We start from the raw sequence: 11,471 nt of genomic DNA on the forward strand, positions 1-11,471 counted from the left end.
AGAAATTCATAAAACCCCTAAAAGTAGTATTTTTAACTTCTAGTAGGAAAGTCTTATCCTGCATCAGAACAAGTGATACACATTTTAGTTTCATTAAGAAGAAACCAGACATAGTCCAAAAGCTTGAACATATACATCAGTGAAACATGCAGCAGCATCCCTAGCTTAAGTATCTATAATGATTAATTTAAAAACATACCATTTAGCATCATTTTGGAAGAAATTCATAGCAGCTCTACAGTTCTTCATTGTGAGACTCACAAGAATTTTTTGTAATACAAGATGAGGAAAATCACTGTAAAGAAAGAAAATGTTTTTATATTGTCTGGCAATCAGACAAGCTCTTAGGATTCCTAAGTGCATCAAACATTAGGCAGATTAACAGTTTTCCTGAAGAAAAACCTAAATTTACACTGAATATTTCTAACACATAGATCATGTACCTGAAATTATATAGACAGATATTAGGTCCCCAGAATGACATTCTACAGTAAGCTTAAAAACCCCATAAACTCTACAGAAACATTAACGTAATAGAATTCTGCATTAACGTAACACACTTTTCCCTGCGCGGTCTTCTGTGTTATAGGGTGAGCTTACACATAAAATTATGCCCCAAAGACTTTACCTGCAGAGTACAGGAGGCAATTCTGCACATTCTTCTATCTCTTCCTCCAAATTGCAGGACAGGACCCATTTCATTATTGCCTCCCTTAATGCGGAATCCAGATTTCTTTCAGAATTATGTTCTATTCCTGTGTCCAAATTTTCTGGCACTGAATAGGCAGACATCACTAATGATAAACAACATACAGAAGAACTGTAACAAAAATGGAACAGGATTTGTGAGAAACAATGTGGTATTTGCTGATCAGCACTCTAAAGCAAAGTCAGTATTTCTGCATGCACAGGAAGCATCAAGAACATAAGCATGCATATTGGTTAATGCTTCCATTAAAATCTTCAGATTTTCATTTTTCTTGGCTACTACAGACATTTCTGATCTATTTTAAAGACTGCTTCAGAACATTTATTTCAGAATAAAAATTTAGAAGAAAACATACTTTTTAACTTCAAAAAAATCAACAGATCTGCCAGTCAGATTTTAAATTTTTAGTCCATTTTAAATGTGAAGATGCTTGCCTTTCCTCTTCTGCCTCTTGCTTTCAGACTTACATACTTATGGTCACTTCAAATGCTTAAAAGACAAATGTCTGCAGTTCTTAAACAGAAATAGAGCCACAACAATGATAATATTGAGTAACACAGTGATTTTGGTTGCACAATAAAGAGGAATGTGAATCAGACCCAAAACACTATCCTTGCTTCCATTTTACCTTGAAGGCTTGCATGCAGGTCCTGAAAAGATCTTCCAGAGTTCTTTATCTGTTACGACAAGGTTTCCTTGAATCATAGCTCCAAGCAGCCCAAAACTCTCCACTTCAGTTTGCTGGAAGTTTACACTGCGAATGATAAGAGTCCAAATCTTTGCCCAGGTTCTCTGGAGCTCCAACTTGTGGGTGCTTTTCAAATCAGTTTTCTGGTTTTGGCACAAAGCTACCTCTGTGAGACACTTCAGCACGTATGGGGTCCTCTCTCCTCGGCGCTGCTGAGGCAGTAACTGATGAAGCACATTGAGTAAGGGAAGTAGCTCACAGCTAGGAAGACTCATGGGATACTTTGATATTAATTGAATTGTAATCTGTAACCTTGAAAATACAAAGTGAAGCAATTAAGTAAACATACATAAATTTGCATTTTCAGCAGTAAATTAACAAAGCCTTCTCCAACTGCCATTTCATGTTTACACTTTCCAGTACTGAGTTGATTTCTTTACTATCAAAATATAAAGATTCAATATTTCTACCATTTTCACTTGTAAAGTCTGCACATCTAGCCTCACTATCACTATCACTAATAATTTCTTACAACTGACTTCATTGATTTTTGATTTCTTACAAGCCAAGTTCACACACTTCTGACCACAAGCAAGGAAATTTTCAGGTCAAAAAAAATATTTTTCTCCTTCTTCTGGACTAGCCTGTTATAAACTCTGACACAGAGAAGGACCTCAAACGTGAAATAACATGAATAGGAAAACATTACAGCAACATCTCTGCAGACAGGAAAATGAAAAGATGTTTAGCTGGGGATGGTAAGCTGGAAGGGTTTAGTTTATATCAATGGTTGCAGCTAGAGTCAAAAACAAGGTGGGATTCTTGGGGCTGTCCTGTGCAGGGCCAGGAGTTTGGTCCTTCTGGGTCCCTTCCAAACTCAGGATATTCAATGATTCTATGAAATTACAGTACCTGCAGTATTACTTGGCCATTGGCACCTCCACACAGAATAGCATGTTAACTTCTCAACTGGATCCTAAACAGCCATTTTGCCCCAATACTGCAAGCAGTAAACACACACTCACACAAACCTGCCACCCCAGTGGAGGAACCAATCCATAAGCAGCTATGCTGCTCTGGTATCTTGTACTGCAGTTTCCAAGAAAAGTCAGAAAGACAGAGAGGAACAGTAACAGCAAAAAACATCCAGTGTAATCTATTTTAGCTAAACAATCAACATGCCTGGGCTTAGGGCTACAACTGGTAGGTTCTGGAAAAGTCCATCTTTGGTCTTTTAATAGTAACTTGACTCCTTGCTACACTCACTGCTACAGTCCTGCAACAGTCAGCAAGACATGAAGCTAGACCTCCATTTCATGGGAAGCAAAATATTCCTCAATCAAAGTCCAAGGTAAAAAGCCAGGCCTTGCAACAGTTTTCAGGCCGGGTATTACAGAAAACTGCATGAACTAGTCCAAAATGGTCAAACTGTTAATGGTTGCTATGCTATAACACAGCCCGATTAAGACAGCAGTAAATATCATATTTCCTAATACTCATAAAGCAAAAGTACCAAGACCAGTACTCACTGCTTTCCAAATACTGTGAGAATCTAAGTTCAGTACTTAGATATACGACTACAGCATGTGCAGATACCCAACTTGAACGCACAACATATTCAGGAGAATGTTAAATGTAAAAAGATGTCTGCAGTGATACTTCTTTCATGTCAAGATGTTATTACCAAGGTATGACATCAAAATCCTTCTGGGATATTTGCATGTTGTCTCGAATGACCTCCCAGCCTAGTTCAATCCTCCTGCGCTTGTTTGGTGCTGTGTCCTCACTGGGCTCTCTTTGTGTAACGGCATATGACTGGGTAATTTCAAGGACTTTGGTATCCTCTGTAAAAACCTTTCATTAAGAGAAAATTAAAAGTACATAAATGAAAAAAAACCCCCAGTATTTGCAAGAAAACTGTCCATTCTTTACTGTGTATAAAGCCTTTTAAGAGGGAATCAGAATTATTATTTATTATTCTTTACTATAACAAGACCTCTGTTTATAGCCTAACAAGAAACACTAGTGAAATCCAGCATACTACACTTCTAAGCTGTACAAAATTAACAATGAAACACAATAAAACACAGATATGAATACCTCAGTTAATTATTCTGAGGAATAATTAAGTTGTATTACTTTTAAAAGCAAAACATACAACTCAGTAATTACATAGTCAAGTTTATATTAAAAAAAAAGTTACCTGATGACAAATATCAGCCATTAACTCAATTAAATTTTCCTTTACAGCAATATTACGTGAGCCTGAAGAATACTTTCCTCTATTACTGATGAGATTTATTTCATTCACCAGAAGATCATACAGGTTATGCAAGATACTTTGCCATTTTGTAAAGTCATATGCACCTGTACATGCAAAAACAACAAAAGCATAACGTGTATCACCCACTCAGTATGTAAACCTACGTAGGCAGTGCAAAATACAGCCAAAATCAGAGTAAAGTATATAAAGTTCAACAAATATAGGCCTGCAAAGCAAGTTCTATAACGGAGAATGGATAAAGTTAAAAAGTGAAAAAGAGATAACTTAATCAGCACATACAAGTAATTAAGTTAGCAATTATGTTTCTAGTAAACAATTCTTCATCTAACTGGAAAAAATACAGTGAAATGTAACAGCTAGATTTGTACAAAGTACAAAAAAATACCCTTACAAAAATTATGCGAGAACTGAAATAGGCCATGACAAACACAATTACTGAGTGATATTCTCTGAGCAGTTTTATAGTATAAGGCACACTCAATTGAGAGTAGTAATTTCTGGTCTTAAATAGACCTGGTAAGATACCAAAATATGTGGCAATCTAAACTCAATCTAAATAAGTATTTCCCTACCCCAAAGACTTAGTGTTTTGATTTAGCAAATAAAATCACCTTTTGACTAAAAAAAAACCCCAGCTCCCCGCCCACCCCGAGTTTTAAAGGGCTTAACACAACCGATATTCTCTTAGTGCATAAAATTTGAAAACCCTTCTTCATTTTCACTCAGTATTAAACTATGGCATAAAACTACTGACAGATAATAATCATGTTTCCAAGACTCGGTATCAAAATTCAGAGTTGGTACAGTAAATTCAACAACGACATACAGCAATAGAAAAAAAATGGAGCTTTTTATTGTACCTCTTCCCTGAGTTTTTGCACCCTTTGGATGATGAATATGAACTTGGAGACGAAATAACTCAATTATTGATTCCTTCAGGGAATCCTTTGGTCTATAGTGAGTCCATATATAAAGCAACGTAGGCAAAATTTCTTCCCCTACTTTACAAATCCGTAGGCGACAGTTGTAAGCAAACTTATTGCAGAAGATATTCATTGCTCCAACAATATGATCCAGGCCTGCACTATTCTTCTCCTGTCTGTAACATAAATCAAACATGTACATTTTCAAAAGAAACAATCTAATTTTTTTCATAAGAACTGTTTAAATGTAAATACTAGCAAGTAATTACATATTATTTGCCTAACAAATGCAGAAGTTATTAGTTTTTTAAAGAAGTTACTAAATTGGCATTCAAAGACAGAACTAAATATATCTAAAGAAGTATTACCTGTTATTACTCAAGTCCAATCCCAAATACTTAAAATTACTTATTTTCTAAAAGTAGGTATTAGCATACAAAAGGAGCACTTGCAACATACCTTGCAGACTGCATCGCTTTTGAAAAGAAGACAAGCGTATCAGAACTCAACCCATCAGTTTGGAAGCAGTACCCCCTCATAAGTGTGTGAATTATCCTAGCCACCAAGACTCTACTAATATTTCCAGAAGGTTTGAGGTATAATTGGCTATACAGGATCAGCAACTCTGCAAATGTATTAAAAAAATACACAGATATATAAAAACATATATATTATAGAGGATTACATAAAAAAAAAAAGCTTGATGAAAAATAATGCAATAAAGATACAGCAACCACCACTGTGTAGTTAAGACCTGGAATCTATGTTTTTACTTTCAACTGGACCAGACCCCTGATTTTATAAAGAGAAATCTGACTTCCCCATTGTAACCCAAGAGTTATAAGCAAGCATTAAGGAAGAATCACTAAAAGGTTATGGTAACCTTTACAAAGCTCATACATCTCTCATTTAATGAAAGTGATTTGTTTCCTTTAATGGATTAAAGGCTCTCTTCCTTTAGATTTATAGTCTTCAGTCCTGCCTCACTCCTGTAACTAAATTACACTGTGCCCCTTATGATCTCATGTCAAAATTTCTTCTGTCACGCATCCAGCTTCTGTCCATACACAGACTCCATGTTCCTAACTTCCGTGTTCCTAAACAAACTAACCACCACACTGCAACCCCCACAGGCTCCTGGCTTCTTGCCTCATTCCTTCCCCATTTAGGCTCAATTCTGTCTAAGCACCCAGTTCTTGTTTCCTGTTTATTGCTCTGAACTCCAGCTTCCAGCCTCCTTGTCTTCGCCTTCTGTTCCAAGAGGGAGGCTGACAGCATTCCTAGTCTCAGGCAGTGCTCCCACACAGTTCCAGCTTTCCCTTCAATCTTCAGCTTCCAGTTCTATCTCCACAGCCAAATTGCATCAACTTCTTTAACTTCAGAGATCTCATCCTCAGGCTCCTTAATTACCCAGCCACACAGAATCTTAGAAGGATTTAGGTTGGAAGAGGCCACAAAGATCACCTAGTTTCAACACCCCTGCCATGGGCAGAGACACTTTTCACTAGACCAGATTGCTCACAGCTCCATCCAACCTGGCCTTGAACTCTTCCAGGAACCTCCCACCCCAAATGATTCCATTTCAGTTGCTTTGTTTTGCCAGCCTTCAGCAGGTTTTTTTTGCCTCCCTTTTCACTCCCAGCATCACCAGATCCCTCTTACGAGTTCTTTGCAGGTTTATTTCTATTCTGTAGTTAAGCCACTATCTTCAAGCTGCAGAGCAGAGCATTTTCTCATAAAATGCTTTTCAGAAATCCAAACTCTTACTTCAAAGCACTCCACTAGACAGTACTTCCAAATTTTCTCCACAATTGTGCATGCAACATCCAACAGACTATAAAACTTCTAATATCCTTTTTACTTTTCAAAATACTATTAACAAATGTAAAAAGGTGAGTTGAGAGGTTAGTAGATGTCAGATAATTCAGAATACACAAACATTCTTCTTCATGCTAAATAAATGAACTATCAAATTGGAGTCAAATCCAATCCTCTGAAAAGTGAAAAACTATCTGTGCATTTCCACTCAGTTCAGGTTGCATGCTCTATCATTATGCAACTTTTACATCTGTTTTTTGCTATTTACATCTTAAGCTTTATAGTTTTTCTTTACGTACGACGTGCATATAAGAACATCGACTCAATTTTTTTTTAGGACCTTCATAAGCCATCAAAACTCAGATAATAAAACATAATAGTAATACATTAACTATATCAAACCTATACCAGTCAGTTCCTAATAACTTGCAGACAACTGCATGCTAACACTAGCTTTACTGAGGTTTTCTCCAGCACACACATTCCATGGATTTCCTATAGGTGTTAATCCCCGTGCAGACCATGCAGACATAGCCTGACTGTATATAAACACAGCAAACAATAAACAGTATGCAGAAAGGAAAAACAAAAAATCAATTCCTAATCTTTGTTGCTATGTTTATTTTAACTGTAAGCCTTCAAGGCTGACACTGCTTTACTCCATATTTTGGGTAGTATCTCACACCACAGGGCCTCAACCAAATTAAAATGCATCTAAACACGTTTCTGTAGTAGGAAAAGACATTTCTAAGTAGGTTTAAAAATGTTACCTGACCACTGCTGCTGGGATATCTCACACCAATATTTCCTTACTGAGAGGATGTCTTTTAGGAGTATGTTACTACAGTCAGAACCATATGCAGCACAACTTGTCGGATCTCTTATAATTTCCATGACATAAATCAAAAGTTCCTGACATTTCAGCCTGGGTCCTCCTACATGAAGAAACAACATGAGACTGCTTAATTAACCCAAATTAACCCAAATAAATCCATATATGTTTGTAAATGTTATCTAATAAAAAAGAAAAAAAAACAACCCATGGTTTTTTGGGTTAGTTTTTAATGAGAAAAAATGAGAAAATAGACAAATTGAATAATTGGAAAAAGGCACTGTGAACATCAACAAAGACAGAGAAGGAGCACAAAGGACTGATTCACATTAAGATATTTAAATAGTAAACATCTGTAAGAGAGCAAGATGAACCCTACACTAGCAACTGGTAAAAATTCAAAGTTGAAAGCAAAGTACCAAACTAAAACAGTAACTCTGTATGATAATACAAGTTACTGACTTTTATTAGCACATCTGATGAAGTATTTGACCAGGCTTCCAACTTCTTGGATCTTTTTCTGTCTTGTAGTTTGGGTTGAAGCAGATGCATTCGGCTTTGTCTGCTGCAGATTTTTAATTTCCTTCTGGAAATATTTCTGCAAGACACTTCAAAAATAAAAGAGACATTAACCAAGGATCTGCTCATTTATGACTGAAGTAAAATAGGTAAATGCGGTTTTAGTCTAAAATGCCAGTTCCCGTTCTTCTCACAATTCTAATTATCAAAGATTAAAACCAACTGATACATATTACAATCCAAGCATGATGGAAACAGTCTATAAAAGGACCTGTAAGTTTTGAAGATAATCCAGAAGTAACTCAAATAGGAACCAAACTTTCCTTTAAACTTTGCATCATGATAAACATACAATTTAAAATCAGTAAAAAAAACCCAAAGCTGTCTTTTTATTTATGCTGCAACATTATACAGCAAAATAATAAGAAATACTTACCATTGTTTTTATTGAGGAAAACCTTTTAAGTCCTATTTCTCCATGATCTACAGTTAATATATGGATTATATTTTAGATCTGTGAATAGATTAGATTTTTCACTGGTTTTGTCACTGGCAATTACTACAGATTTTCGGGCCTACCATTTGTATTCAGTTTAGAGTTTCTATTTTTGTATTCCTCCTGTGTATTTCTAATGTGTAATTGACCACCAAGCAACATATAAAATTTATCAAATACTTCTGATATTTTTGGTACATCTATAAAACATGAACTATTCCAATGATGTCCAATTAAAAAACATAATGAAAAGCTGACCAGACTAGTTTTCATTATATGAAAACTAATATTTCAGAATAACTTTAAACATGAAATTTAACAGTGGTCGAAGCTCCCGTAAGAAGTTATCACACTCATGCTCAGTCCAATCTTATAGTACACCTGATGCAGACTGTATCAAAGATTGGCCTCTACAAACCTCAGCACATCATTTTTTCATTCACAAGCCACAGTCCTTTTACTGTGTCTTGAAGAATTCAGCACCACAAAAAACTTTAACAAAGCTATCTGTAATCCGCATAGGAACTATACATTGATAATGAGATGCAAAGGATAACTTTCAGTAAAAGAAAGTAACTATTATTTTTGCAAGGAAAAGCAACCACCCAATTAATGATCACTTTCCTAGCAGTTTTCTGTAAGTGTTACATTTTTGGCTATTTTGAATTTACTTCCTTTAGGGACTAACATAATAATTTCTTGTTTACAAGCTGACAAGAAGTCTAAATTAATATGCAGAAACATAAGCATTAAAATAGGCCTGACAAACAAAAGAATAATGTTCTACGTAAGAAAATTGCAACCATTTGCAAAGAAAAAAAAGAAACTACCTAAATACAGCATCCCAGTTAAGTTGCTTTCCTTGTTTAGAATCAGAATTCCGGTCCAGCTGGCGAACTGTTTCAGAATCACAGAGAAGTCTCTTGAAATTTTCAACTTCCTTCTGAAAATGTATTTCAAGAAAAAAAAATTTAATTATTCCCTTCATTGCTAATTGAGGTACACACCCCAAAAGAAAACTTGTTACCCTTCGCTCCACAGCTTTCTCATTTTCAAGGCGACGACAACAAACAAGCAGATCATGTAATGCAAGACTCATGGTTCAGTTTAAAGAACAGTCATTTGTATCTGCAAAGAGAAGAAATAGATAAAACAGTAATTATTTAACACACAACCAAGTAAAAAAATTGGAAATGCAAAATATTGAAAATCCTGTACGGAACACAACCACAGTGTTATATATTCCACTGAAAAGTTAATTTGTGTCTGGATTAGTGGTCTTATTGGTCACAAGACTGAAGCAGTTTCACATCAAGAATATAATCTACTCCCACAGACAACAGTCAAAGTCAAAGAATAACTGCAGAGACCCCTTCACATAACTGTCTTCCTTCTTTTTCATGCTGGCTAACAGAGATGGGCAGACAATAAGGAATGACACTATAGTAAGATTAAAATAACACAAAGCAAATACATTCCAGCAAGAAGCACTAAACTTCTGGTAGCCATCTTAACCTGATGCTGCCAGGAGAAGGTATCACTTGGAAAATGCTCTTCCTCTCTTACATCCTACATTTTCATAGGTGTGCACTACTATTTGACAAATCCCTCTGGACTAAACATGTCAAAGGATGACCAAATACCAGTCATAAGAGAAAACAACTTTTTCTTTTTGTGACCACTTAAAACCATGCCTCTTCTCCTTCAACAGAGGTTGGAATCAGCCAGACCTTACATTTCTGGTTTACAGAGTTATGCTGCTGCAGATGACAACCATGACATTGTATATGACTTCCATTCTCCTTCTTTTATGCCTTTAAAGCAAGGGTAAGAGGAACCCTTGCAAGACGGATCACACAAGCTGAAGTAACTCTATGCATATGCTGCTGCTGAGGCTGTAATATGCAACTGAGAATGGGCATTCATGACTCACAGCACTGCATCTCAAGCACTTATGTGAGAATATAAAAAGAGAGAAAAAAACCTTTAAATATCTACTCTGTTAGACTGTATTTATTTCCTTTGGCTTCAAACAAGATCAGGCTGGGACTAAGTATGATCAGAAGTTTGGCGACTGATAGATGTGTATGAAAAAGAGAACATTTTAAGTGTGAAGGCTGGCTGTACTGTACAAGAGACCTCACTTAAATTAAGAGTTCCTTTACTAACTTCACAGAATCACAGAATATCCTGACTTGGAACGGATGCACAAGGATCACCATGTCCAGCTCCTGGCTCTGCACAGGACAGCCCCAAGAATCACACCATGTGCCTGAGAGAGTTGTTCCATGTGCTTCTTGAGCTCTGTCAGGCTTGGTGCTGTAACCACGCCCCTGGGGAGCCTGTTCAGTGCCCAGCCACCCTCTGTATCTCTGGTAGTTGGGCACTGGAACAAAATAAAGCCCAGCAAACGTCCTGCTTTTGCGGGAAATGAAAGGAAGAATTAACTTTTAAACACTAATGGCTTCTGAAATGTGGATGAGCTGCAAAATAACCCTCAGCAAACTTCCTGCTTTTGCTAGAAACGAAACAAAAAGGGAGAATCAACTTTTTAAACACTAATGGCTTCTGAAACGTGGATGAGCTGCAAAATAAACCTCCGCAAACTTCCTGCTTTTGCTGGAAACGAAACAAAAAGGAAGAATTAACTTTTTAAACACTAATAGCTTCTGAAATGTGGATGAGCTGCAAAATGCTTGAACGAGAACCGTGGGAACATGGCTCTATTTTAGGGCCTGGGCATCCAAGGGGAAGAAATCAGTCCTCTCGTTCGTACTTAACAGTATTTCAATAGCCACTAATAACAACAACAGTGGAAAATTCCCGAGACTGACTCCACCTATTTCTCTTACTACTTGCACGGTTTTCCAGCCGTAGGATGATCACGTTCACCCTCCATATAAATTACACAGAGCGAGCAAGGCACGCACAACCCAGATACAATAAACAAGGGAGAGATGTGCTAGCTGAGCACAGGGACACAGGGCACTGCAACCACTACCCGGTAGCTCCAGCTCCGCAACACTCCCGGGGCCGCCCCCGCCGCATGAGCCGCCCCTCAGCGCCCGCCGCCGGGGCCGCCGCCCCGCCCGACCCCGGGCCCGGGCCCCTCACCTCGGCCGGGTCTGGGCAGCCGCCGCTCCCGGGGCACGGCACACGTGCGGCGGCTGCGGGCGGACCTGGAAGCGGATGAGCAGCGGCG

The 11,471-nt window shown here is 37.4% G+C and overlaps 1 protein-coding gene across 2 annotated transcripts in view; it reads right to left on the reverse strand.

Annotated features, from left to right (window-relative positions):
- The window catches only part of ATM (ATM serine/threonine kinase), a 62,344-nt gene extending 50,893 nt beyond the window's left edge, over positions 1-11,451 (reverse strand). For both annotated transcript variants that reach the window (XM_027645814.1, XM_027645038.1), the window contains exons 1-12: positions 11,384-11,451; positions 9,297-9,397; positions 9,100-9,212; positions 7,717-7,862; positions 7,193-7,357; positions 5,064-5,229; positions 4,542-4,780; positions 3,601-3,764; positions 3,082-3,251; positions 1,338-1,709; positions 629-820; positions 200-295 (exon numbers count right to left, since the gene is read on the reverse strand). In XM_027645814.1, coding sequence (XP_027501615.1) covers positions 200-295; positions 629-820; positions 1,338-1,709; positions 3,082-3,251; positions 3,601-3,764; positions 4,542-4,780; positions 5,064-5,229; positions 7,193-7,357; positions 7,717-7,862; positions 9,100-9,212; positions 9,297-9,368 — 1,895 coding nt within the window. In that variant the 5' untranslated portion in view covers positions 9,369-9,397; positions 11,384-11,451. The remainder of the gene's footprint in view (positions 1-199; positions 296-628; positions 821-1,337; positions 1,710-3,081; positions 3,252-3,600; positions 3,765-4,541; positions 4,781-5,063; positions 5,230-7,192; positions 7,358-7,716; positions 7,863-9,099; positions 9,213-9,296; positions 9,398-11,383) is intronic.
- Positions 11,452-11,471: the final 20 nt, after the last annotated feature.

The sequence above is a fragment of the Corapipo altera genome, unplaced genomic scaffold (assembly GCF_003945725.1).
Source record: "Corapipo altera isolate COAL_440 unplaced genomic scaffold, ASM394572v1 0, whole genome shotgun sequence".
NCBI classification, from domain to species: Eukaryota; Metazoa; Chordata; class Aves; order Passeriformes; family Pipridae; genus Corapipo; species Corapipo altera.